This window comes from Pyricularia oryzae, chromosome 5 (assembly GCF_000002495.2).
Source record: "Pyricularia oryzae 70-15 chromosome 5, whole genome shotgun sequence".
NCBI classification, from domain to species: Eukaryota; Fungi; Ascomycota; class Sordariomycetes; order Magnaporthales; family Pyriculariaceae; genus Pyricularia; species Pyricularia oryzae.
Genome location: NC_017852.1, coordinates 2,029,178 through 2,053,584, shown reverse-complemented (window position 1 = coordinate 2,053,584; position 24,407 = coordinate 2,029,178). Strand labels below are relative to the sequence as shown.

The window sequence follows — 24,407 nt, the reverse complement described above, 5'->3', positions numbered from 1 at the left end:
AGGACTTTGGCACTGACCCATCGAGGATATGCACACCCCTTTGGGATCCAGACCTGGGTTTACTCTTGTTTCTTTTCACAGCCCATCATCCTTTTTGACAAGCTGGCAACATAGGATGGCATATGCCAATGACTTTGCCCCTCAAAGGGGCCCCCTGATCCTGGATATCCGCTGTCAATTGGCTTAGGGCCCTAATGAAGGGAAGTTGGGTAGGGCAGATTTTGCGGCACGCATCCCGAGATTGTGCTTCAATGGTGGATATGAGTCCTCCCCATGGAAACGCAAAAGCGGCACCGCTCTTAGCTAGACCTGCCAAGAGGTCCACTTCACGCGATGCGGGAGAGATTGCAGCAATATCGAGGTCGTCTTGAGAGAAGCCATATCTGGTCATTTCATTCAAAGGCTGTGATGAGTTTTCTGATATAAGAGAAAGCTGATATCCAGTCCATACGAGATGAAGTTTACTACACAGAACAACGGGGTAATTCACCATCACAAAGACTTCAAAGTCAGGCTTCAATCTGTGTCTGCCTTATGTTCTGTTGTTAACTAGTTGCAACATTCGAGCCGTCTTTCCGTACACATAACCTCCCGTCTTTCCGACATCCCTAAAACAAAACCCGGGCCACTACCCAACATTCATCACTCCTAGTTTATCTCGAGGAACAACCACCAGTACGCCAACATGAGCCGTCACTACAGCACCCAGCCCCTCATGGCCCCTGAGCAGGGAGGTTACGACTATTCAGGTCACGATGAGTACTCGCAAGGCTACGACGAGAGCCAGGGCGGATATGGGGAGCCCTCTGGCAGCGGCGGGCAGGGCCAGTCGAGCGCGCCGGCCAAGCCCAAGAGGAGCAAGAGCAAGAAGAAGAGCAAGAAGGAGGCCAAGCCCCCGCCCGGCAAGAGCCGAAGCGGCTACAACTAAACAGGGGTGGCGGCTGACGACCGAACACTCTTTTTCGGAGGCTCTGCCTCCCATGCCTACCCAAACAACCGTCTACCTATCTACTTCGCAAACATGACCGTGGAGGTTCTACTGTGAAGACGGTGCTGCGACTTGGTTGGAGTCGATTTTTCTTTTTGTTACACAGCTAGAGCATACGCAGACTTTGCTGGTGGCGACACCCCTTTAGAGCGACGATTTTCTTATTGTGAGAAAGCACTGGATACACGATACACTTGGCTTTGGAATTGGGCTCTGCCATTTTTGTTCTCGTTTACCCGGCAATAACATTACGGGGCGCAGTTTTACTGTGTTTATGTTTTGCTCTTTAGTTTCTTGTTGTCCTTAATATTTGCAATCTTGCTTTTTACCTCTCTGTAACGCATATACGAGTGGTACGGTATAACACAATTATATATATATATATATGTCATATTAGACCTAGAAATCTATTATAGGATATTGACTCCATTAGATGTGATCTGTGGTTTGTTAATCGGCCTGTGAAACAATCCGCTTACCCCCAGACTTACCCACTTTCCTACCTGTCTACTTACCAGCCTACTCACCAACTTAGCTACCAACTGACGTATTGTTTTATTTACATATAACTGTTGCTACTTGCAAATAGTTAAACCAGTAATACAAGAGATGAAGAGATTGCATAGCTAGGCGTAATCCTAAGGAGGCTAAAGGGATATTGGCCATCCTACAACCTAGTTTTACGATATTTGAAGACTTTTACACCGCAAAAAGAGTTACATGAACCACAGAGTAATGAATAAAACGGAAGAAATTCGCATAACGTCGGCAGCGGGAAGCTCAAAGAGATTAGATCCCGTGGGTAGCTTACTGAAGAAAACCAGGCGAGGCGATTGTTTGGGTCTGGCAGCCGTCCGTCCCGTAGCTAGCAAGCCCGGGCAGGAGGCTGCGGTCACTGCACACCATGCCAGTTGCCGAATCAGGACAAAGAAAGGAAATACTCGTGTGAGCAACATCGGCGGTACTTGGACAGCAAGTCACTCCAGAAGAAGGGGGTCACGGCAGGGATCCCTACCAGGGGTCGGTCCACCCCCCAAGAGTCTATCCCTTCTTTTTTTTTGTTTTCCTGTGCTACGGCTTTGCCTTGAATCCTGTGCCCGCGGTGTCCAAACGGGCAATGTGCGCAGTCCCTGGGCAGGATAAATAGAACACGGAGGTTTTCTTCCCAGGGATGAGAGCCGAGGATATTCCAGAGAGGGAGGGGGCATTGCTGGTTGCCTGGGGGGCTTCATTGGTTGTGATGGGGCGCACCCGTGGTTGACCCTTTAACCAATCACTCGGCAATGGAAAAGCATGACGGGAGAGTGATTGCGCCGTTTTGTTTTGTCTACATGGTCTTGGATAGGACGAGCTCGAGGGAGACCTCAAGATGGTGACGAGAGTGGGGGGCTGGGCGGTGGCATTGCATTGCGCACAACACCAAAAAAATAAACCAACCGCTCTGTCGTGATTGCTTGTAAATTTTGATTGTGAGGGCTTCGAGGCTAGTAGAAAAAATGCCGGCTGTGCGCCATCGGAAGTGGCTGATGTGTTTGCCCGTCTGTTGCCCACCCACACCTCCTTTTTTGAGAAGACAGCGTTGTCAACGACGCCGTTTTTGGATTTGCGGTCCGTCAGGTCGGGCTATTTTGTATCTACTTTGGAGTACCCGAACAAGGATAGCAAGGCAACGTCGGTGGCAACGGTTTTGGTCGGAAGACTTGACCCCTGATGATGGCCAGTACGTGCGGAAGTTTTATCCATGACCCCTGAGGCGGGCGGGTAGGCTGAGTATCGGCACAGCAAAGCTTGAGGTCCAATGAACGATACTTTGGGCTGGGGAGAATTTTGTTCTGCACACCCGCGTCCTTGTTTTTCAAAGAATATGTAGGTAGGCAGGTAGGCAGACATGTGGGTAGACGAGCAGGCAAAGGCAACTAGGTAGACATTGGCACTCATATTTTCCAAAACGAGAAAAAGAAACTCAATCACTGACTGCTGTGCCACCACCAAACCTGCTAGACGACCTAACGCCCGCGAGATTCGTCGATATTTGTTTTCCCGCAACGTGTCACTATGATTCTCGTCTGCTGTCTGCCTTGCTGCTCCCGAGGGTAGGACCTCTACGGCTGCCTCAACGGTCGAATGAGAGCACGGCATACGGGCTGCATCTTTGAGAGCCCCGGAGATGTGTAAAAAAGAGAAAGTGTATTGCGTTATTCTGCACACTAATCCCCTGCATAAAGATCGGTAGGAAACAGAAAAAGTAGATAAAAAACAGTCACAACCGAGTCCTTTGTATAACAAGTCATCCAAAACCTCACTGGCTGCCCCGATTTGTGACCTCTTGGGGATGGGGGGCACCTTTTGTATGTTACGCTCAGAGCCCTTGGACTCAATCAGGATGCCTGCATCAGTGCCTAGGCCCGGGCCTGTTTTTTTTTGGTGCTCTGCCCACTTTCTGCTGCCTCCCCTGAAAAAGGGGGCTCGCTGATCACTTGAATGTCGTTTGCTACTGGCTCACCACATCTTTTGTTTCTCCTCTGCATCTGTCTCCCTCCCTCCCTTTGCCGAAGAGCATTGCAAGTGGCTACCTACCTATCTGCCTGTATACCTACCTACATGTCTCACCCTCGGGAGCAGCAAGCCAGAAGGCATACGAGAATCGTCCTGCCCCCTCCCGGTAGCAAGTGACACGCTGCGGACAAAAAGAAAAAAAAACCGTTATCGTTAAACTTTTGCGGCGGTAGGTAGGTAGAATAGACTGGCAGGTTTGATCTGAGGACGGTGGTCAATAAGTTGGTTCACACGCAGTGCAAACGGTCTTTAAATTCTCCTTAATTCGGATCTCCGGGAAACCTGCCGGCGTCTGCTCCATCGACTCGAAATCGGGCAGCAATCAGTCAAACCCAGAACCCTGGGTAGGTAAAGCTCGGTATGCTTGGCATGGACCATTGAGGCGTCTTGAACCTCTGTACATGCCATTAGGTGCTACTTGTTGGTCGCTAATGGCTTCTTTGTAGCGTCTAAAAAATTATCGGGGACCAATGACCCCAAGAAAAAAAAAACAGCTTTGTTTTCCCTTGCAGGGGTCTCTATTCCCCCATAAGGTGGACTCGGACGGGACCCATGTGTGTTTGTTGGTGGTACAGCCTTTTGCTCCAGGGCATCTTTTTTTTTATTCCCTCTCGGTCCCCAACAGCACCACGCTATGAACCAGTGCAAAACAAGGGAGGGGGGGATATAACCCTGTCAAGGGCAATCGGGAAGCGAGAACTGGGGTGGTTTTTTGATCACGGCTCTTTTTTTTTACTCTTGGGAAAGAAACAAGCCCCTCTCCCCTCCCCCCCCTTTTCTCCGCCCCAGCTGCATGCCACAGTCTCGTGACACCCCGTAATGATTAGAGTCTGCCTTCTCCCGCCAAGAAAGCGGTCAAAAGGAAAAGGTTTGACTGACTTCCCAGGCGCTTAGCCGACTTTGCCTGTTGAGGGCCTGCACATGTCGTCCTCCCTCCCTCCCATCGGACTTTTGCAGTCCCGCTCTTCCTCTCTAGACGCGTTATGGTAGGGTTGCAGATGGGTAGATGAACCTCCACCCATCCGCTGATTTTTTTTTCTTTTTTTGTTTTCTTCAGGTGGTGGCCCGTCCCATATGGCCGCAGGCTCGTGCTGTCAGTCCTGGTCTGTTGGGGCTGGCTTGTGCTGCCCCAGGTCATCTCTTTGCCGACCAATGGCCCAAGTCCATATTAGTGAAACATATCTAGACAGCTATCCGAGTAACCCGGCAAAGCACGCAGGTATTTTGAGTCTGGCATGCAATAATAACATATTATTTGTGTTACTGATTTTTCAGCACCTGATCAGGGAGAGGCAATCATCGAGCTGTAGCAGTACAGGAACATCAAGAGCTATGTGGCATAGCTGTGTCTAGTCAGCAAAAAAAAAGAAGCCGTCTTCTTCGTATCCCTGAGGTGTGCTCGCCCACCGTCTGATAAGAGCGTCGATCTATGTAAAACTAAAAAAAAGTATTTCCACGTGTATCCATACCATGCCAAAACCGGTCAGAGAGAGTTTAGTAGTTTGTAAGTAAGCTGAAGACTGTTTCTTCATCGACGAGAAAGCTCGTAAAGTAATGGGAAATATCGTGGTATCCAGTCTGGGACCAGATATGTGTGGGTTGTGAATCTTGTTTGCTCCGTTGGTGCTTCGAACGGCATTCATAGATGACTGCAATGTCCCTGTCCTTAGAACCTAGATAGATGGTAGTTGAGAAATGTTAGCATCGGCTCAGAGCTGCGTTGCTGAATAGCCAGCCAGAGGGTGTAATTCAGAAAGACTTACCATCCTTGGAGGTCTCTGGCAAAGACAGACCTCGACCCTCAGACCTCTAGCGATATGACGCCCTCACATTACATCTAGAACAAAAGTCCTCCTTTTCCTGATCGTGTATCCTTTCAAGAGGCGGGAGCTTTGCGCAGTCACAGACCCAGAGCTTTCTCTTCTCGGTCCAATCTTTGAACACCGCCCGTGGCTCGTAAAGATCGTTATCAACGCCACACTCGATGCAGTATCTCCGCAAGCTGACTACGGCGGCATACTCTGGCTGCTGCTGGTGTTTCTGCTGCTGCTGTTGTTGTTGTTGTTGTTGTTGTTGTTGTTGCTGATTCGGTTGCAGATGGTGGTTGTGGTAGTGCTGCGGTTGATGGTTTCCGTTGTGGTGATGCTGGTTGTATAGACTGTGTTGAGCAGGCTGCACGGCCGGGGGCTGCCAAAGTTGCGATTGAGTCAACTCTTGACCCGGTGATGCGTAGCCGCCTCCATATCCCGTCGTCTCCGCGTTGTAGCTTGGTCGACGGCCAGAGATGGGCTTGATGCCGTCTTTGAAGCCCCCGTCGTTGGGTTTTGGGATGCGCGGGTCATCATCGGCGAGCCCCTCGTAGCGTACTTTCTTGGTGGCCTCGTCGATCCAGATCACGGCGTAGTGCTTTTGGTTACCGGGCGCCTCGAAGAGGTTGGCGTCCTTGACGGTGTAGCAGAAATAACATCCGATCTTGTATGGAATCCCATTGCCGCCCGCCGACCTCTCGGCCTTGCAGTGGCGACCTCTGCTCTCCCTATCTCGCACAAACGACATTTTGTCCACTCGGTCCGCAAGTTGCGGGTCAATCATTCTTCGCCAGGCCCTCGAGACCCCTTTGGCAAAGATCAGAGTCTCGTAGTCTACACTTTCCTGCACCCTGTCAAAGACCTCCTTTGGCAGCCTGCCAAATGGCGCTTCGCTCTCAGACTCGTTGCAATAGGGCTGCATGAGTCTCTCCACCGTTCGCTGCGTGAGAAAAGCCTGATGGCCCCGGAACATTTCCAGCGCGGGGTGCAGCGGGAGGGACAGTGAAGGGAACGAAACGATAGGGGCCAGGGTGGCGGTCGATGGTGATGCAGTGGTCACTTGGGCTAGTTGTGATGGAGCATGAGGGTAGTGGCTCAAGTCAGTCCCCGCGGCGAAGTAGCTTTCACTTTTGACGATGGGTGGCATCACTGGTCTTGTAGGTGGCGACAGGCCTGGGGAGGGTGAGAGTGACCTCGAGGTTGATCTTGAAGAAGGACCATACGATCTTCGACGCGAGTCTTGGTGGGGTCGTCGGTGCGGGAGCGTATATCCAGGGCTATATCCGTTGGAGAGGCTGTAGAATGATGGCGCTGTTACTTGTATAGAAGGCGGTGTGTATGGGGAGAAGCGGTGGTTCGAGGGCTCTGTCCTGATGGCCGAGGTGGTATAGCTTCGGTCGTCTCCAAAATCACTGACTGTATAGGAAGAAGGCGAGGAGTGATTCGAAGGCGTTGCTGCCGATGATAGCCCCTGGAATTGGTAGGGCATGGTCGTGTTTTCTGGTTCCATGTCGCTTCCACGGGGTGGCAATCCAAGTGGAAGGGTGACTGACAAACAGGACATTTATTGCTGGTTTTAAAAGTAAAAGACTGGTGTCTGTCTTGGTGCCGAAGAGCGAGATTGGTGGTTTTTTTTTCTGGGGCCTCTGGATGTCTGCAACGAGCAGTCCTGGGGATTTTAAGCTGGTATTTCTGTGCTACCAGAAGTACTTGCGAAAACAATATGGCAGGGATTATGGTTGAGTATCCGCCGCGACCAGCCGCTGGGGAATTCTAGCCCCCCTGGACACAGTCACTCTCGTCGGCTACTCTCCCTAGCTCGCGACTGTGACTCGTCCGTTGCCGCTGCGAGCCGCCCTTTTAGGCTCTTTCGTAGACTGGTGTGGGTTGACGATGCAGCGTGTGTGCGTTTTTGTTTGGGTGCTGCTACATATGTTTTGTTCTGTATCATTGGGCGGCGCGGCAGAGGACGGCCATTGCGACAGGCAGGCTAGACGGAGTAGCAGGCAGAAGTCTTTGACTCAATGTCCCAAGATACAGATACAGCAGTTTATACTTGATGTACGCATGAAAAAAAAAGAAGATGCACTTTGGTCTTGGACACTTGATCCCCGACAAATCTGAAAGGTATGCACTTCACAAATCGCAAAGATCTACTCGCCGCCAACGTCGAGTTCATGGGCGAGCATAAAAGTTTAGTTGCCGTGTCTCGGGATCTTCAATGGGAAATAGGAAATAAAAAGATACACTCCCAAGGGTGGACTCCTTGAACGACTCAGGGAGGACGAGAGTGTTAGACCAGGCAGAGAGAGAGATAGATCTTTCAAGAACCCCCAGTGAGCAAAATATCGATTGGGGGTGGTGTGAAAATGTCGCAAGGCAGATGAGCCACAGAAAACTCGCTCGTCGACACAAGGCCGCTCCTGCACTGCAACCAACAGAATGATGCTACAGCCCTGTCATGTACATCCATCTCCTCCACTTGAACGGTCCTGCACAGGGAGGGGCATGACAGGGGGAGTCTTTTGAAGGTACATCCCGAGGAACCAACATGAGATGTACAAGGGTGGAGTGGATTCCATTCACCTCCACAGCCCAGTGATACGCTTCAAGCTCCGATCATGTGAAGTGGGTTGAGATTGTTATTCCATATGCGGCCCCTCACTGTATTCTTTTTTTTACCGCCCGACGGCGAAGACTCTGCTGATGCCCTATGTATGTTGATGGTTGGGTGAGGATCAAAATGGCACAGATGATATTATGCATAGGACAAGGTGTGCAAGGTAGGGGGCTTTTGTGGCGGTGGTGGTGGTGGTGGCAGGCAGCCAGGCAATTCTTCATTTATTGAGCCCATTAGGGCCAGGTCGATTGGCTCCGGCAATAAAAACTTTGTGCGTCCATCCTAATCATCACACCATCGTCAATCCCGGTGCACTGCGCCTTTATGAATTTCATAACCATATGAAATTGGAGTCCACCTCTGCATGCCTACCATACCTATAAACAGGCACAGGACAAAGGTTGCGAATGGCAAACGGGTTCTGATGTGGGCGGGCCCCCGTGAATAAAGTGATTGCGGGTGACGAGGACGATCCGGCTAGAAACAGCAACCTGGGTGGGAGGGGATTTGAATGAACCCCAATGCTTGAAGGCTAGACTAGGTAGTTAGTTAGCGCATGAACAATGCAATGGCTGTCTGTCTGTTCTGCACGGGTAGACGGGGCATGCGGCAGTCTCGAGGGGCCTTCAGGCGACAAGTAACCAACCGCAAGACAGTAAATAAGCGCTGGGCCGCCGTGTCGGTAGGGCTTTAAAATGGGTACTTTGGGTAGCGAGAAGTGAGGGAAGAAAAATTGGTGCAGATGCTGGAGTTCAAACTGGCGGGCAGGCGACGACAAGTTCGCCAAGGGATGCGGCCCACTAGGACGACCCTCCATAACCGTTCTGTCGGTATCATTCCACGCTCCTGAGTGGACAGTCCACCACTTTGTGATCCGCTTGAGCGTGACCAACATCAACAGATGCATCATGGTAGGGGGCCCCCCAGCAAAGCAAGCCCAGGCAAGCCCCAGGTACTCTTCTCACAGTAAAATTGACATTGATTGACAGGTTCCGCCCTTTCCCCTCACCTCAACTTTCAAGGTTGAGAGCTTGGCCCAAGCCTTGTTCGAGGCTGTTGGTAGCGCTCCAATGTGCCGTGATCGAACAAGTGACATCTGTTCCAGAGGACATAGATGAGACCATACCATGTCATCATAGAAGAACCGTTTTCTGTTGTACAACCCAACCTCGAGTCGAAATAAGATGGTGTAGTCAAGTTTGAATGCATGTAATCTTTTGAGATAACGCTAGCTATTGTCGTTGGCTGCCAATGTTTGTATTTGAGGTGGTTGTCGGAGTGCGCCTGTACTCTGTAAGCGTTGCGGTTTGCCTTTCGGGACCCCTTGGCGAGCAGACAACTCTTCTACATAACTCGGCAGTCAAAGCAAAGTAATTACTATCTAGACTAGATAGAACGTATAGGTCTGCAATTTCACTGGGTGTGTCTAAAAGTGACTGCCGATCTCGAAAAGCTGTCTGCTTGCCAACTGATGTCTACTTTTCCTGCGGGCGCCGGCATGCTTTCGGTACGTCGGTCCCGAGACGACAGTACAAATTAGATAGTAGTTGTCTCTTCTTGGCTCGGACCAGCCTGACCTCATCAGAGAAGGACCTCACAGGGTGCAATCAAGGTCTTTTTTTCTTGGCCGATCCGGGCTAATGTACCGACGCTAGCGATGAGATGCTACCTTGGATGCATGTTGTTGTTGGCTTCGACGAACATGACGTTGTTTCGAGGGATTGCTTGATCGCCGTTATCACATCACGCACCAGAACCTTGGGTGATGTTGGGGATGATGAGCAAAAGAGAAATGAAAATCTTGACAATCCAATCTCGTTGGAACTCATTGAGGAAGGAGAGAAGGAGGGTCCGGATCTTGATAGCCGTTCGCCTGGTCTAGCACCGGCCCCCTGTCGCCAAGAGGTTGTGTCGATAAAGCACGCAGGGTACTAGGCCTCGATCCAAGGAATGGCTTCAGATCTCGAAATGTAAAATTAAGGTGTAGGGGTTGCTGACCTGAACTTTGTTAACATGCTTAGGTGGTATTCATTGCCTGAGGCAGATAAAATATTGCTAAAAGCCAAAAGGGTACCGAACCGTTAGCGTTCAACGTAAATATTACTGCGCGGGGCTCCTGCTGCAGCCAGGCACGTCAACTTTACATCAAACTTGTGTATTTTGGCGCACGAATTCGATCAAAGCAAAACTAAATCTGCATTTGATGATCTAGAACTAGGAATTTACCTATCTACCTACCTACCTTGCTACCTACTTATTTACCCGCGGAGATCCCTTGCTATGTACCTACCACCTCTCTCTCACCTACGTCCCACTTACTTACCTACCTATGTACCTACCTTCCACTACTCATTTACTACTTACCACTTACCTACTTGTAGGGTTGCATGTCTAATAAAGTAGGTAGATTTTAAGCCAAATGCCTTTTCGGTGAGTCGATGCCAAGCTACCCTGCATTGAGTCCAGCGGAACAAAACCCCCGACAAGTTTCTCCCGATGCACTTCGTACGTTGCAGTGCAATTTTGAGAAACCCAAGCCTGCTACAAAGCTTTTATTGGCCATCAAATTCTTGTCAGCAATGTGCCGACTAGCCGCTTCGATCGATTTGCTTTGATCACGCAATGAAATTCGAGGTGTCAATAAAGTTCAATCTTTGACACAAGGAGCACGATAAATCTCGAGTGCCACCGCAGTAGCAACGTCCACCCGCACCTCGGCCATGTCAGAGTACCAAACCTTGGATAGCCCGGGCTCGACAGGATAAAGACTACCCCACGTCCAGGTTTCTCATTCCCTGGCGCAAAGAAACATAGTCGGTCGTATTCACCAATATACGCGACGGCTGCACGATCTTTTCCAAGATGTCAACTGATGCGGAACTCTTTCCCCTTTCAATCTGGCCCCGGCATAGCAGGCCCCGTCTTGTCATTAAGCTTTCCCGCTAAAACCCCCGTGCGCATACTCGCTTGAGGGGGAAAATGGAGGCGGCTGTTGTCGAACAAGGAGAAAAGGCACGGAGGACAACGTGTGGGCAGGTCGCGGATTGGTGGGATTCCTCCGGAGAAAATGGTGTGGGTAACATGGAGCGGAGCGGTCTGGTCCCGAGATTCCTTCAGGTACCGTGACACTTTTTCGATGCTTGAGATCCATGAATGACACCACGACGGCACTAGGGCTTTCGAGAAAGCTATTTGAGCTCGACATCTCGCCGCGGTTACACCGACAGCTTTTCTACAATAGGTAGGATATATATAAAGGCTAAAATGCTCAGTGAAGTAATTCTCTTGGACCCGTTAACGTTGCGTACCCCCTGTTCGGCACCCCCCCCCCCTGTTCGGCACCCTGAAAATCTAACAACGAAATGCCTACTTTTATAAACTGATTTAAATATAAAATTATCAACGGACAAAAATACAATCGTTTTCACGCTTCTCCGGTTCATTAACCTCTTCTTCATCAGCTAAAGGTTCCAAATTTTCTATATCATTTTCCTGCAATCCAATAATGTTCTGTTTGTTAACCAAAAGCTCGTTTGGATCCGGAACCACCCTCCTCCTTTTAACCGGCCGTATTGCCTCCAGTTGTGCTTCCAATAAGCTGATTTTTTGCTGGGCGCTAGCCAAAAGGGTATCTTTGGCTTCGAAGCTTTTTTGGACTTTTGCAAATAAAAGACGTGAAGTAGCGTTGGTTTTGTTGGATTGGGAAAGTTTTTGCAGTTGAAGTCGGATATCTCGGGTCGTTTTAGGGGTTTTCCAAATAAGTAAAGACGGGTCGTTAATTTTTTGGGCTGGGCTTTCCGGTGTTTTATCCCTTTGCAAACCGTTGTTTTTATCTTTTATAACGTTGGCGTTGCTATTTTCTAACAAAAAAGGGCTTAAAAGTGGTTTAACCAAGTTTACCGGCCATAACCCCGTTGTACGCCAACCAGATTGAATGGTTTTTGCTATAAATGCTTTTAATCTGGCTTTTCGATAACAAAGTAGGAAATTTCGTTTTCCAATAACTGTTAAACAGCAAAATTGGCTAACAAATCCAAGTTGACGTCGATAAGCTTCTTTTAACGGCCCAAAAACCGATAGATCCAATGGTTGAAGAACGTGTGACGAATGAGGGGGTAAATATAGGAGTTGAATATTATTTTGCAAGCAAAGAAGCATAAATTCGTCCGTTATATGTGATCCATGGCCATCCAAAACTAATAACCGCTTTTCAGGGGTTAAAGGTTGGGTATACGGAATAAACACCTTTTTTAACCATTCGATAGCCGTTTGGTTATTTGTCCACCCGTTTTCGGTTGCATGAAATTGCCAATTATCGAAAGGGCTTAAATCCGTGGGAAACCATTGTTGTTGTACGTTTTTTCCCTTAAATATAACGAGGGGAGGGAGGGCAACGCCCGTAGCCGATATACATTCGATTATAGTCGTCCAACCACGCGTTCCGGGCTCTTTTCGTTGCAACGGCCGGATCCCGTTAAGCCCTAATACTAGGCCATTAGATCCTTTGCCTTCCATTATACCGGTTTCGTCCATATTCCAACGGTTTTCCGGTTTAATAGCGTTAATAACCGGGTTCGTAATATAAAGCCACCAAGATTTAATTACCTCCGTAGTAGCGCCATTAACCCGGGCGTTATCTATTCGACGGGGCCTTTGGGTTTTAAGGATTGGATAACGAGCCAAAAAACGAGTTATCCAACGTTTTCCAAGGCCTTTTGTCTCTCCGGCGGCTTGAAGAATTCGTTCGGCAAAAAAGCGTAATTCTTGATGCGTTGGCGGAAGCCCTAAAGCTGTTTGGGTAAGTACCCAATCAGCCAAATGCTTTTCCTGTTCCGTGGAAAGCCTTTGAAAAGGGCTTTGTGCTTTTTTATAAGGTTGAGAACCTTTAAGTCGACTTTGAAGTGTAGACCTAGGTATTCCCCATTTTCGGGAGGTTTTTGCAATTGGATTGCCATTATTGACGTCGTTAATTGCAGATATAAGCTGTTTTTCAGTATATTGCTTCATTGGAAAATGGAGAATTAAAATCAGAAAAAAGTAAATCCAAAAGTGACAGATTCATCGAGATATTTATAATAGAAGTTGGAGGATAAAAATAAAAGTGTTGTTATTTTTGGGTGCCGAACAGGGGGGGTGCCGAACAGGGGGTACGCAACGTTATTACGAGACCCATCATGGCAGCGTCGTCGGGCCGCTTCTTCGGCGCCCCTTTGCCTTGGGGTAGTATCATGGACCTGTTGCGGAACGGAGGCAAATCTTTGAGGTTCTGTACAAGGAATGGAAATCTTCTCGTATGGGGCTCCCCTTGCCTACCTATATAAAGACATCCGTTCTGCCTTTGATCATCGATAACAATGGCCTCTTTGTGCTTGCCACGCCCAAGACGACATCTACAAACATTCTTTTTTCTTCGGAAATCTCGTAACCGTAGAGCCTCAAGATGAAGACCTCCGCAGCGCTCCTCTTCCTCGTCTCGCTCGCCTCGGCGGCGCCGATGACACCATCCCCGGCCGCTGAAGCCGCCGCGGTCCTCGAGGGCCGGCAGATCCAGACGCTGTGCGACCAGTACGGCTACTGGTCGGGCAACGGCTACTACGTCAACAACAACATGTGGGGCAAGGACTCTGGCAGCGGATCGCAGTGCACCTACATCGACAGCAGCTCTGCGAACCACGTCAGCTGGCGCAGCACGTGGCAGTGGTCGGGCGGCCAGAACAACGTCAAGAGCTACCCCTACTCGGGCCGAACCATCCAGAGGGGCCGCACCATCGCCAGCATAAACTCCATGCCCAGCGTGGTGCAGTGGAACTACAACAACGGGAACATCCGCGCCAACGTCGCCTACGACCTCTTCACCAGCACCGACCCGAACCGTGACAACACCCACGGCGACTACGAGCTCATGGTCTGGCTCGGCCGGTACGGCGATGTCCAGCCCATCGGCAGCCAGATCGGCAACGCCAACGTCGGCGGCCGCAACTGGCAGCTGTGGAGCGGTCTCAACAACGGCATGCGCGTCTACAGCTTCGTCACCACCCAGGGCGCCATCACCTATTTCAACGCCGACATCAAGCAGTTCTTCACCTACCTGCAGCAGAGCCAAGGATTCCCGGCCAGCCAGCAATACCTTACTAGTAAGCATCCCCTCTGCCGTTTCTGGACATGTCTGCGTATGTCACTGCTCTGTACTAACTTGTACCCTTCCTTTTCCACAGCCTTCCAATTCGGCACCGAGCCATTCACGGGCGGCCAGACCACCTTCCAGGTCAACTCGTTCGGAGCCAACGTCCAGTAAGGTTTGGCTGTTGTAGTACAAGGAAAGATGGAGCATTTTGCGTTCTTAATGTCCTGCAGGGTACCTTGAGCAGCTATAATTCAGCCCGATGTGTTCGGGGCCGGTATCATGGCTGATTGTCTGCTTGAACTCAAGTATCGAGACCGAGGCAGGCATTTGATGGTCTGGCACCTGTTCTTCGATTACCATAGCGTTATGCATGTATGCCAATTCAATACGGCTTTTTTGATGATAAACCAGGACATGAAAAGAGGTATCCCAGAGCATTTTGTCAGCAAAGTCGTAGTCAATCAACCGATTTCGCTCCGTACATAACCAGATACTACCACGTTCGTCTGTACTATTCTCCGGCTTCGCAGTCAGGAGACAGCACAATGTTAGCGGGTTCCAAGATGCTTGCAGTTTGCTGGAGGAAGGTTTCATGAAGATGCTCCGACATCGGAACCGAACCACCAAAAGTTCCTATCATGGAAGGTGCTTATAAGAAGAGTTATACCAACCATCATTCCAGCTCAAATAAACTACTATAACAATTCTTAAATCAGAATCTGTGGTTTTCTCTCTTCCCAAGACTTGCACTGGTAATTTGTTCAGTTCTGCACTTTTTGTTGCCCTGAAAGCAGCATACTTAGGTACCTTTCACGATCAACAAACACCATGACAGGAACAACACAAGACAATTGGTCATCCAATGTACGAAGTTCTCACTTTGGTATCAGCTTTTAGCCTACATACCTAAGCCACAATTTGCTTTTGCGGCCTGTCTACCCACTTATGCCGATAGCTAATGGCTCTTGCAGGAATACCAAAATGCGGCCTCTTTTGTACCCAAGTTGGCTGTGGAGATAATGAAATGGCTTGATCCTCAGAAGGATGATGTGATACTCGATATTGGATGCGGCGGTTTGTTGCCCAAAATACCAGGTACTTGGTTCATTTCATGTGGTCAAAGACTGACTTGACAGTAACCTGCAAGACGGTGTCCTGGATCTGCAAATAGCTCAAATAATGGCACAGGGCCGCGGAAGCCTCTATGGGATTGACAGTTCCGCCTCGATGATCGGAACAGCGGTGGAGACTGCTTCAAATGCTGGGCTCAAAAACTGCACATTTGAAGGTATGTAAACCCATGCATCAGACTTTGATTGGCCGACCAGTCTGTACTATCGCACGACACTGACTACCTCGGAATATAAAGCGTGCGACGCCACGGATCTGGTCAACAAACCCGAACTTCAAGCGGGCACCTTCACCAAGGTCTTTTCCAATGCGGCAATGCACTGGATTCTCCGACCAGAGGACAAGCGAAAGCAATTTCTTGTCGGTGTGAAGAACGCCCTGGTTCCTGGAGGCACCTTTGCTTTTGAGATGGGCGGTCTGGGAAATGTGTCAGAGCTCAAAGCCGGGATACTGAGTGCGGTGGGCCGTCGGATTGGTCTTCATCGCGCTGCCGAGACGAGCCCTTGGTTCTTCCCCGACGAAGATTGGACACGAAAAATGATGGAGAAGACAGTGGGAGGGTGGAAGATTGAAAGGATTGAGCGCGTCTGGAGGCCGACGACGGCTGACGCCGGCGGCGTAGATGCGTGGATCCGGCTGATGGCAAAGCAATTTTTCGATGCGCTGCCAGCACATCAGAGGGAAGAATGCATCCGCGAGGTGGTAGGGGTGCTTGAAAAGGTGTGCGCCAAACCGGAAGGCGGCTACATGTTTAGCTACGTGAGACTGAGGGTTCTGGCAAGAAAGCTGTAGTAAATACTCCGTAGTCTACAAGGTTCATGTTTGCGGGAGAGCCTAGAATAGACCAAGAACCAGTGGTAATTACAACTATTTATGCGACCGTAACATCAGTACTACCATTAACTGACTCCGACTTAGTGCGGCAGCCCGGCTTAGGTGTGCCGGGCACTGCCGGCCCCACTACGGAACCCGGTCCCCGAAATGACGTTCGTGCAGATGTTCTCCACTTTAATCGCCAAGCGGGGACGCGATTACGATAGCAAGCACAAGTTCTTCGACAAGGGCGGACAGGTGACCCAGATTTGTATCGATCCTCAGATCAGACGAAAGGGGAATGCTTTTTATTTTGACAACCAGCCAGTGACTCGTCGACTCCAGCCTGAACGGGAAGAGAGCAACTACTTGGCAGCCCAAACACATGGTGTGTTTATGATATTCAGAGTATATAAATGCCGTAATCTTTCCATCACGACACAAAGGACAAAATGTCTGGAGACGACCAAGTTTTTCGCGACGTTGTAAGTTCGCCCATATGCATCCCATCTGGCAAACAAATATACGACGTCGCTTCCTAACCCTACTAACTATCTATCCCGCCCCCAGCTGTCGTCTATTCCCAACGAAGTCCGTCGTTACTCGGGCGACGTCGCCGACTACATCGACAAGCACGTCGAAAATTTGGCTGGGCAGCTACGCATACAGCTCTCATCCGCCCAATGGATCCCAGAGTCTGTCCGTCCGCGACCGCCCCCGTCGCGCTTTTCCGCCGAGATGGTGCCGCAGTCTACATACGAAAAGTTTGAGGACTGGGTTTCAAGACACAAGCTGGTGACGGGCTTGATCGTGCTTGCGACGGGCACCGTCATGTACCAGTGCTACCGACGCAGCCATTTTTGCCGCAAAACGCGCCGGGCAAAGCGTGCCCGCAACGGTGGCCGCTTAGAGGTCGTCGTAGTTGCGGGTAAACCCAGTCTGCCGTTGACCAAGGCGATCGCGCTGGACTTGGAGAGGAGAGGTCACACCGTCTACATTGTTTGCAACTCGGTCGAAGATGACGCCATGGTGCGTAACATGTCGAGGATGGACATAAAGCCTTTGGCCATTGACATTGCAGACGTAAGTTTCCTGGGTGAATTCAAGCTTGAGCTATGTTGGACGGCCTCGCTAACAACTTCTTCCCTCCATAGCCTCCCAGCGCAGGAGCTTCGATCGACCTGTTTGCTCAATACCTTCAAACGCCCCATGCACCCGTATCTAAAGCAAAGGCCAACTACCTGACTCTCAAAGCCGTCATCCTCGTACCATCCCTCAGCTACCAGACCTCTCCCATAGCCACCATACCGCCATCAAGTTTTGCCGACCTCTTCAACACACACCTCCTCCACCCCATCCTCACCATACAGGCCTTCCTGCCCCTTCTCACCGCTAGATTATCGACGCAGCCACCAGAACCGGAGATCGGCCCTGATGGAAAGGTATCAAAGACCAACACCAACTCCCCTCCCAAGGTCCTCGTCTTCACTCCGTCCATAATATCCTCTATCAACCCACCCTTCCACGCCCCCGAGGCCACAGTCTGCTCCGCTCTGTCGGCCTTCACTGAGGTTCTGACGGCGGAGCTCCGCCCGCTCTCAATCCCAGTCACGCACGTGCAGCTGGGCACGTTTGACTTTGCCAGCTTCACACCATCGGCGCAAGCCGGCGCGGCGGCTACTGCCCGTGCCGCGCTGATGCCCCCATCTTCGGACAGCTCATCAGAGGCTTCCTGGCCCGAAGGGGCGCGTCACGCTTACGGCCGTAACTTTGACGCCCAAGCCAGCTCTGCAACAGTCGGCTCCGGAACCGTCTTCCACGGCCTACGTGGGACGTCGTTGAGGGAACTTCACAACACCGTCTTTGACATTATACACACCGCGGGGGGTGTCCAGCCGCCGACGGTGGTGCGCATCGGTCTCGGCGCCGACCTTTACGGCTTTGTCGGCCGCTGGGTGCCGCGCAATTTGGTGGCGTGGATGATGGGCGTGAGAAAGGTCGACGATCTCGCGGCGTGGCAACCCGCGTCGGCCGACAACTCGCCAACTAACTCGCCAAAGATATCGCCAAAGACCTCACCAAGGTCGGTGAGCGAGAGCGGTGAATTTATCGCCGTGACTGGGAGCACCCTGGGAGACGCATCAGACTCCAACCCCTGGAGAGCCCCTGTATAGTCAGCGAGGAGGATTTTTGAAAAAGAAAAATATCGCACGTCCGCAGTAATGGTATGGAATTAGCGAGACAAGTATCTAGGTAGAATCTGAGATACTTGAGCAAAATCGCACCACATCCTGAACCAGAGTGATTTGCCATGGTATACAACGCCACTCTATAAAACTTAATAAAGCAAGCCACACCACCAACGCCAAACATGTACAGAAGAACTTGAGCCAAATAACCCCGTGGACGCATGCGTGATTGAAAAGAAAAAGAAATTATCAGTACCGTCCCCTACCCCTATGACCTCCGCCGCGGCCTCTCCAACCGCCCCTCCCACCACCACCACCACCACCAAACTTCCCATCCCGCTGCCCATAACCTCCCCTCCTATCGCCCCTCTGCTGTCCACCCCTATCGCCATCTTCGTGATCATCGTAGGCCCCTCCCCTCGCGGCAAAACCCATAGCATCCTCCTCGCCAGCTGGCTTCTCGACCTTGACCGTCGGCGGGTCCAGCTTGGGATTCCAGCCGGGGTGAGCACCCTGCTTGCACAGCCTACCGTCGGGACAGAAGCCGCAGAGGTAGTAGGGACACAGGTTCCGCCTGACGTGCTTCTTGCTGCACCGGGGGCCGAGCGGACAAAAGCCCTGGTCATAGTGCGGACAAGGCGGCAGTTTGCTCTGCGGATCAATGTGCAGGTACAGACACTCCTCGCCGTTCTGGCAGTAGCCGTTGCGGATGTAAAAGTTGCACTCTGGCATGCGGCGCAGGTTGTACTCGTGCAGGAACTCGCACCCGTCGCCCTTTTTGCACAGGCCGCGCAGCCAATGCTTGCACACCAGGCTGTTGAAGGCGGGGCCGTCGCGCTTGCCGCTGCCGTATCCGCTCTGGGCGTTGGAGAGCTGCGACGGGTCGGCGACGTGCCGCTCCAGGCACCGCGTGCCGTTGGGGCAGTTGCCGCCCGACGCGTAGACTTTGCATATCGGTCGGTCCGACGGCAGGCTGTGCTGGTACGTCTGCTGCAGGAACGGCGTGAAGGAGAAGCTGTACTTGGGCGCCGAGTGCGCGAGCATCGCGTCGGCGATTTTGGCCACGCTTGGGGATGCCATCTTGAAGGTTGTTGTGTGGGTTGCTCGGCTGCCGAGCTGGCAGGATGGGATTTTCAAGCTTTGACGTTTTCCGTTCGTTTTTTTTTTCGTTCGTTCTCTGTTTAGTTTCCTGGTGTTTCGACTTGATATCGTGAAAAACTGGCTGGGAAAGGCACCGATCGAAAGATTGATTGGCGATCCTGACCTGGCCAGCGAAATACGCGGTGGGGCGATTTTTTACTTGAGGTTCGCGCTAAACAGCAAAGCTTCAGGAGCTGTGACGTCCGTATGTCGATTATGTAAGCATTACCCCTGGAACCTCACAGTGCCTTCTGGGGCTGTATGAATTCAAGTGTAACTCCAGATATGCGGCTCAAAGTTTGCCTTTTGTTACAGAATGTGGTGCAAACGGAAAATTATTCAGCCTTATTAAAGTCAGAACCCTAAGCGCGGAGTTATTTTGCGCACATGACCGTGGGCTCATGAGGCTCATCTCGGAATTAATGCCGTATAAAGTTCAATCCCGACGGCATTGCAAGTGGTAGTACCAAGTTTATGTTCCCATGCGGTCATATTCGTGACAACTATAAACCTTGGAAACCTGTGTTGATATGGCCAGGCAGAGAGGAGAAACAAAAACGAGATATCCAAAGGGACGCCGCCAACTCCATCCATGCCACCAAGATGTCGCCAAAATAAAGCCAAAACAGGAAAGACACGCCACCGGCCTCCCACAGCCCTTTTGATCATGCCAGTCTCAAAATGAGACACAAAACATTCCAAACCCATTTCCTCGCACCACATCCCCCGCTATTCAGGGATGTGTTGGCGTCCTTTCATCTGGGCCTGGCTTTTGCGCATACCAGAAGTAGTAGTTGAAATACCTATGTATGGAGTTGTCCTCCAGCGTCTTCCTCACCTTGACGAACCACACCTCGGCCTCGATCCTCGAGATCTCGATGGCCTCGAGCGGCTTGACCAAGCTCGGGAGCAGGTCGTAGATGGCGTACTTCATGCACTCGCCGATCCGCTGCAGCTGATCACCCTTGGCCCAGGGGCCGACCGGTGTCTTCTTTACAATGCATTTGATGTTGGTAAAGCCTGCCTGCTGGAGGTAGCTTTTCATCTCCTTGGGTCGGTTCCGGTGGTCCATGCCTCGCGCATTAAAGGACTGGTGGACCAATTTATAAAAGCCCAGCAAGAAGTCGTCTGGCTTCATGGTATTGTCGTCACATTGCGGGAAGGCATGCATGTCCTGAAGTTCGATCCATCCTCCGGGCCTTATGTGTCTGTCGAGGGGAAATCCTGGTTAGTTGTTGCACGTGTGAAAGGAAAGTTGCACTGCCGAAACGTTGTTTACCCCAGCCCAGAGATCGAGATGGGTTATAGGCATGACAAATGACATATCCGTGCGTTGGTTTGGTGGAGGGTTTACGCGGGGGTTAGGTTACATACTCGTAACATCGGTTGAAAACTCCCTGTATATCGATCAACGAGCCCGAGACCATCCGTAGATGTATCAGATCCCAGTTGGAGCCATTAAGCCACTCTGGGTCCTCAACGTCATCGACGACAAAGCGAACACTATGGACGCGATCAGTAATCTTTCTCCTAGACGCATCTATCTATAGAACTTACTTTGGGGGAACCAAGTCTGGTTGTATCGCAGAAAGATCGGTCCCTAGGACCTCCGCTCCGGGATACACATCCGCAACTATAATGGCTTTAAGGTTAAATTTCCGTCTGAAAGTCGAGAACGTTAAGCAAGCGGCAAAAAAGAAGACGAAACAAGCAGATAACATCATGTGTCGGTGGTCGTACCATCTATTGCCCATATGCCTAAGGTTCCACGTCAGCTGATGGCTCAAGAAACAGCTATTGTGCAGCACTACAAGAATGTTGGCTCACCTGTTCCCGTGCCAATATCCATGATCTTTTCCGGAGAGTCGCCGATAGGAGCGTAGAATAATTTCCCGCCCTGAGTAGCATATCAGTGTCGGAGCCAAACAGGAAGAGAATAGCTAGCTAGCCACCGTAGGTCTAGAAGCGGATGATCGGGATTCGCGGACTGACCGTCAACTCGAGTAGCATGGCATGTTTCATATCCTCCCTGACCTGTTCGTCCTCGTCGTTTGGTATCGGGTACCGTCCCTGTCGGAACATGTGGTAGCGACGCCCATTCTCAAAGTGATGCTCTTCCGGAGCGGAGAGTAAGTTCTCCCAAGCCTGCACAACGTCAATGTCGGAGCTGTGCGCCGCCTCGAGCGGACTCGTCGCCGACAAGATTGACGACGAGGCCATGGAGTCGTGTGTCGCTGCGCCTGGGAGGACTTCTTCCTCTTCCATCCCGCCGGCGAGCTGGCCGTCAGGTGACAACCAAGCAGTGCAGATTTCTGTCCACTCAAAAATGGGTAACTCGGACGATGTTTGCTTGTCAGGAGGGGGGTTGGATTTCTTTCACAAAATAAAAACCGGCCTGTGTTGATCTTGTGCTCTCTGACTCGGCGTATCGAGCTTGAAAGCCGTTGAGCCGCGAGCGGGGGAGCAGACGAGCTCTGTACTAAGGTCGGAAAAGAATGCGGAGAGCGGTGGGAGTGGGCAGCCAACTTTGTCGCGATCCCGTCCAAGGTATTTTTGGGTAGGCTAGTCAAGCCACTTTTTCTGCTCTAGGACAGCCTCAGGGGAGGGGTCTGAGACCGTTGAGATGACGATACGGGACGTTAGGGTGGCGGATGGTCGAGAAAGGGCAGACGGAATCAACAGCCAGAGAGGGAGAACGATGGGCCAGGTCCATTAAAGAAGAAAGGTCGGATAACAAAGCCCCGGCAGGCAGACTATTAAAATGATCGAGCTCTGTCTGGGTCCGGTCAGAGGGTCCATCAGATGGATGATGCAAGGATCCATCGACGATATGGGATCCATCCTTGCTAGCCCAGGAAAGCATCGGTGCAGGGATGCAATTACGAACCAAAAGATGGCTGCAAGCTATATACCCTTTCTCCCTCGGTAGCCTCCCAAGGGAGAGAAATACAAAGCTTGCGCTGCTATTCATCTTGAGACAACAGGGCGAAGCAAAGCAACCAAAAAGACGAATAATTTGGTTTCATCAAGTTAGACATCAAGCAGAGCGACAAAAGAAAAAAAAAACAGGCAAACGTGTGGACGTTGTCGGGCACTAACCACTCAGACAATGCCACTATTACCGATCGATTAAATCGATACAGAGTAATACGCAGTACCTAGACAAGACATAGAAGAAAAGTGGACAGAGGAGAAAAGGATTGCAAAAGCAACTCGCGTGGCTTTGGACCGAACCAGAGTTGCGGAAAGCAGATGAACCGTGGCGGCGGGCTGACCTGGCGTATGCAGCGCAAGCACAACAGCGACAAGGGCCCTCAAACATGCATCATCCTGGATCGAATTGGCTGACAACAGGCTTAGTGATGTGAGGTAATGGCGCGTCTGTCCGTTCATCCTGTTTTTCTCTGGGCTTTTTGTTTTTTTTTATTGTTTCCTTTTTATGCTCCTTTTTCTTTGTGTTCAAGGGACTTTTGCAAGGTTCAGAGCCAAAACGACCCCGCCCCGACTGCCGATAAGCCTCAAGGGTCGGAGCCTGCTCCATGCTGGTGATTATTGGCTCGGCCCGATCCAAGTAAAGCAGAGAAGTGGGCTTGTCGTTAATTATCAAGCGGGCATGGAGCCCCCAAGTGGCTTTTTCATGCAGTTTTGGGGAGTTCAACAAAATGAGCCCGGTGGAAAATTCTGGTACGATTGACGAATATTGATCAGTGCACTCCTTGGTACTATTCAGTGGGGTCAGGTCTGAGATGGAGTGAGATCCGAACTCGAGATGGCTGGCTGCACGGCATCCCGCTCGGCACTTTTTTTCTTTCCCATTTCATCCCGTGCTTAAATCGGGATGTTTGTTTGAGCTGTCAAAGATGCGTTTTTACGATTGGCACGATTCGAGACTGGGCGACTAGGGAGACGCCCATGAATCAAAAATCAGAGGAAAAAAAAAAAGAATAAAACAAGGAGAATAAAAAAATCCAGAGTTGCCAATTCGCCCAACGAAAAAGACGCCTGCCGAGAAAACCCAACCTACAGAGACGCTAAGCCGCCTTGGGTACTAGCTCTATACCTTGCCCACTTGGGAAAAAGAAATACGCTAGGCTTCAGCTTCTCCCGCTGACAGGCGCGCATAGAAGCTAATTGGGGGGCTAGCCGTGGTAGTTTGAAGCTAAACCCCCCTCCATCAAGGCCATGTCACCTGGGCAAGCTGGGGTGGGAACTAGATTGACTCGCTTCGGCGCTTGGGTATAGCCCCGTTCCGCTGCCTTGGGACCGGCTTTTGTTATCTGCGGCTGTGTGGTTCCTGCATCCATGACCCAAAGGACTGGGTGCGCTAGAGGTTTTGTGCTGTCTCGTCTGCACCTCACGGTTGACTGGTGACTGACTGCACGGAGGAAGAAGAAGAAAAAAAAGAAAGGACTGTAATACACCTCCCACTATTCACCTTGAGAATTGTTCGGTTCATCTTTCAACCAAACTTTTTTTTTTCCTTTTAAAACAAAGCTTGAACTGTATGCGCTCAGGCGTAGACGCCTTTCAACTCCTTTCTCGACATAACTTTGCCTGTATTATCAGCTTTCTTTTACTTCTTGCCTGTTTCTTTTCGCACGACTTCCTTTCCCCATCCGTACAAGTGAGGGGCACCGTCAAAGTTAACGAAAATGCGGCCCGCCTGGGATCTGCCAGTAGCCCGCCCGTCCATGGGCCCTTGCGGAGGATGACACCCCGCCAAAAACTTGCTGCCCTTGCAACTCTTGGGCATTTGTGCCCAACAGAAATGCCGGCCGGCACGCCTTTGTGTATCCCTTACGACAACTAAAAAACAACAAATTACCTTGCCGCTCTGGTCTGAGTATGAGCATTTGAAACCCACAATTGCATCAACAATGCCTTTCAGAATCTAATCGAGCTTTCAATTCACCCAGAAACCAAATAGGTGTCCGTTACGGATAGCCACAAGCAGGCTGTGACATAAACCGCTAAGACACAAAAGGATACAAGGGCGAAAGGTAGATAGGATGCATGCTTGGCTGAGCCAACACAAACG

General features: G+C 50.8%; 7 protein-coding genes across 7 annotated transcripts; 4 read left to right on the top strand and 3 right to left on the bottom strand.

Annotated features, from left to right (window-relative positions):
* Positions 1 to 658: 658 nt before the first annotated feature.
* On the top strand, positions 659 to 928 carry MGG_11524 (uncharacterized protein; the record flags this gene model as incomplete). The annotated part of the gene is made up of 1 exon (XM_003718291.1): positions 659 to 928. The coding sequence occupies exon 1, from the start codon at positions 686 to 688 to the stop codon at positions 926 to 928; it is 243 nt and encodes an 80-aa protein (XP_003718339.1). The 5' UTR covers positions 659 to 685.
* Positions 929 to 4,717: 3,789 nt separating this feature from the next.
* Positions 4,718 to 7,698, bottom strand: MGG_00675 (uncharacterized protein). The gene is made up of 2 exons (XM_003718290.1): positions 5,308 to 7,698; positions 4,718 to 5,217 (listed from the first exon to the last, which is right to left on the bottom strand). Exon 1 carries the CDS (start codon positions 6,914 to 6,916, stop codon positions 5,354 to 5,356), a length of 1,563 nt encoding a protein of 520 aa, XP_003718338.1. The 5' UTR covers positions 6,917 to 7,698; the 3' UTR covers positions 4,718 to 5,217; positions 5,308 to 5,353.
* Positions 7,699 to 13,201: 5,503 nt separating this feature from the next.
* Positions 13,202 to 14,604, top strand: MGG_00677 (endoglucanase-1). Its single transcript, XM_003718289.1, has 2 exons — positions 13,202 to 14,106; positions 14,188 to 14,604. Exons 1-2 carry the CDS (start codon positions 13,413 to 13,415, stop codon positions 14,265 to 14,267), a joined length of 774 nt encoding a protein of 257 aa, XP_003718337.1. The 5' UTR covers positions 13,202 to 13,412; the 3' UTR covers positions 14,268 to 14,604.
* Positions 14,605 to 14,781: 177 nt separating this feature from the next.
* Positions 14,782 to 16,112, top strand: MGG_00678 (uncharacterized protein). The gene is made up of 4 exons (XM_003718288.1): positions 14,782 to 14,960; positions 15,068 to 15,170; positions 15,244 to 15,384; positions 15,466 to 16,112. Exons 1-4 carry the CDS (start codon positions 14,925 to 14,927, stop codon positions 16,017 to 16,019), a joined length of 834 nt encoding a protein of 277 aa, XP_003718336.1. The 5' UTR covers positions 14,782 to 14,924; the 3' UTR covers positions 16,020 to 16,112.
* Positions 16,113 to 16,297: 185 nt separating this feature from the next.
* MGG_00679 (uncharacterized protein) lies at positions 16,298 to 18,424 on the top strand. The gene is made up of 3 exons (XM_003718287.1): positions 16,298 to 16,525; positions 16,611 to 17,123; positions 17,195 to 18,424. Exons 1-3 carry the CDS (start codon positions 16,493 to 16,495, stop codon positions 18,212 to 18,214), a joined length of 1,566 nt encoding a protein of 521 aa, XP_003718335.1. The 5' UTR covers positions 16,298 to 16,492; the 3' UTR covers positions 18,215 to 18,424.
* On the bottom strand, positions 18,254 to 19,652 carry MGG_00680 (mRNA 3'-end-processing protein yth-1). The gene has a single exon (XM_003718286.1). The coding sequence runs from the start codon at positions 19,307 to 19,309 to the stop codon at positions 18,479 to 18,481; it is 831 nt and encodes a 276-aa protein (XP_003718334.1). The 5' UTR covers positions 19,310 to 19,652; the 3' UTR covers positions 18,254 to 18,478.
* A 170-nt stretch (positions 19,653 to 19,822) lies between these two features.
* On the bottom strand, positions 19,823 to 21,965 carry MGG_00681 (uncharacterized protein). Its single transcript, XM_003718285.1, has 6 exons — positions 21,362 to 21,965; positions 21,197 to 21,266; positions 21,110 to 21,127; positions 20,927 to 21,002; positions 20,744 to 20,872; positions 19,823 to 20,577 (listed from the first exon to the last, which is right to left on the bottom strand). Exons 1-6 carry the CDS (start codon positions 21,632 to 21,634, stop codon positions 20,103 to 20,105), a joined length of 1,041 nt encoding a protein of 346 aa, XP_003718333.1. The 5' UTR covers positions 21,635 to 21,965; the 3' UTR covers positions 19,823 to 20,102.
* Between the last annotated feature and the right edge of the window lie 2,442 nt (positions 21,966 to 24,407).

Excerpts from the sequence above, each read along its gene's own strand:
- MGG_00679 (XM_003718287.1), top strand. The coding sequence starts at position 16,493 with ATGTCTGGAGACGACCAAGTTTTTCGCGACGTT. Across the intron at positions 16,526-16,610 it reads ACCAAGTTTTTCGCGACGTT|CTGTCGTCTATTCCCAACGA; the intron begins GTAAGTTCGCCC and ends TCCCGCCCCCAG. Across the intron at positions 17,124-17,194 it reads TGGCCATTGACATTGCAGAC|CCTCCCAGCGCAGGAGCTTC; the intron begins GTAAGTTTCCTG and ends TTCCCTCCATAG.
- MGG_00675 (XM_003718290.1), bottom strand. The coding sequence starts at position 6,916 with ATGTCCTGTTTGTCAGTCACCCTTCCACTTGGATTGCCACCCCGTGGA.
- MGG_00681 (XM_003718285.1), bottom strand. The coding sequence starts at position 21,634 with ATGGAAGAGGAAGAAGTCCTCCCAGGCGCAGCGACACACGACTCCATG. Across the intron at positions 20,873-20,926 it reads CCAGACTTGGTTCCCCCAAA|TGTTCGCTTTGTCGTCGATG; the intron begins GTAAGTTCTATA and ends TCGCGTCCATAG. Across the intron at positions 20,578-20,743 it reads GTTTTCAACCGATGTTACGA|ACACATAAGGCCCGGAGGAT; the intron begins GTATGTAACCTA and ends TCCCCTCGACAG.
- MGG_00680 (XM_003718286.1), bottom strand. The coding sequence starts at position 19,309 with ATGGCATCCCCAAGCGTGGCCAAAATCGCCGACGCGATGCTCGCGCAC.
- MGG_00677 (XM_003718289.1), top strand. The coding sequence starts at position 13,413 with ATGAAGACCTCCGCAGCGCTCCTCTTCCTCGTCTCGCTCGCCTCGGCG. Across the intron at positions 14,107-14,187 it reads CAGCCAGCAATACCTTACTA|CCTTCCAATTCGGCACCGAG; the intron begins GTAAGCATCCCC and ends CCTTTTCCACAG.
- MGG_00678 (XM_003718288.1), top strand. The coding sequence starts at position 14,925 with ATGACAGGAACAACACAAGACAATTGGTCATCCAAT. Across the intron at positions 15,171-15,243 it reads ACTCGATATTGGATGCGGCG|ACGGTGTCCTGGATCTGCAA; the intron begins GTTTGTTGCCCA and ends GTAACCTGCAAG. Across the intron at positions 15,385-15,465 it reads CAAAAACTGCACATTTGAAG|CGTGCGACGCCACGGATCTG; the intron begins GTATGTAAACCC and ends CGGAATATAAAG.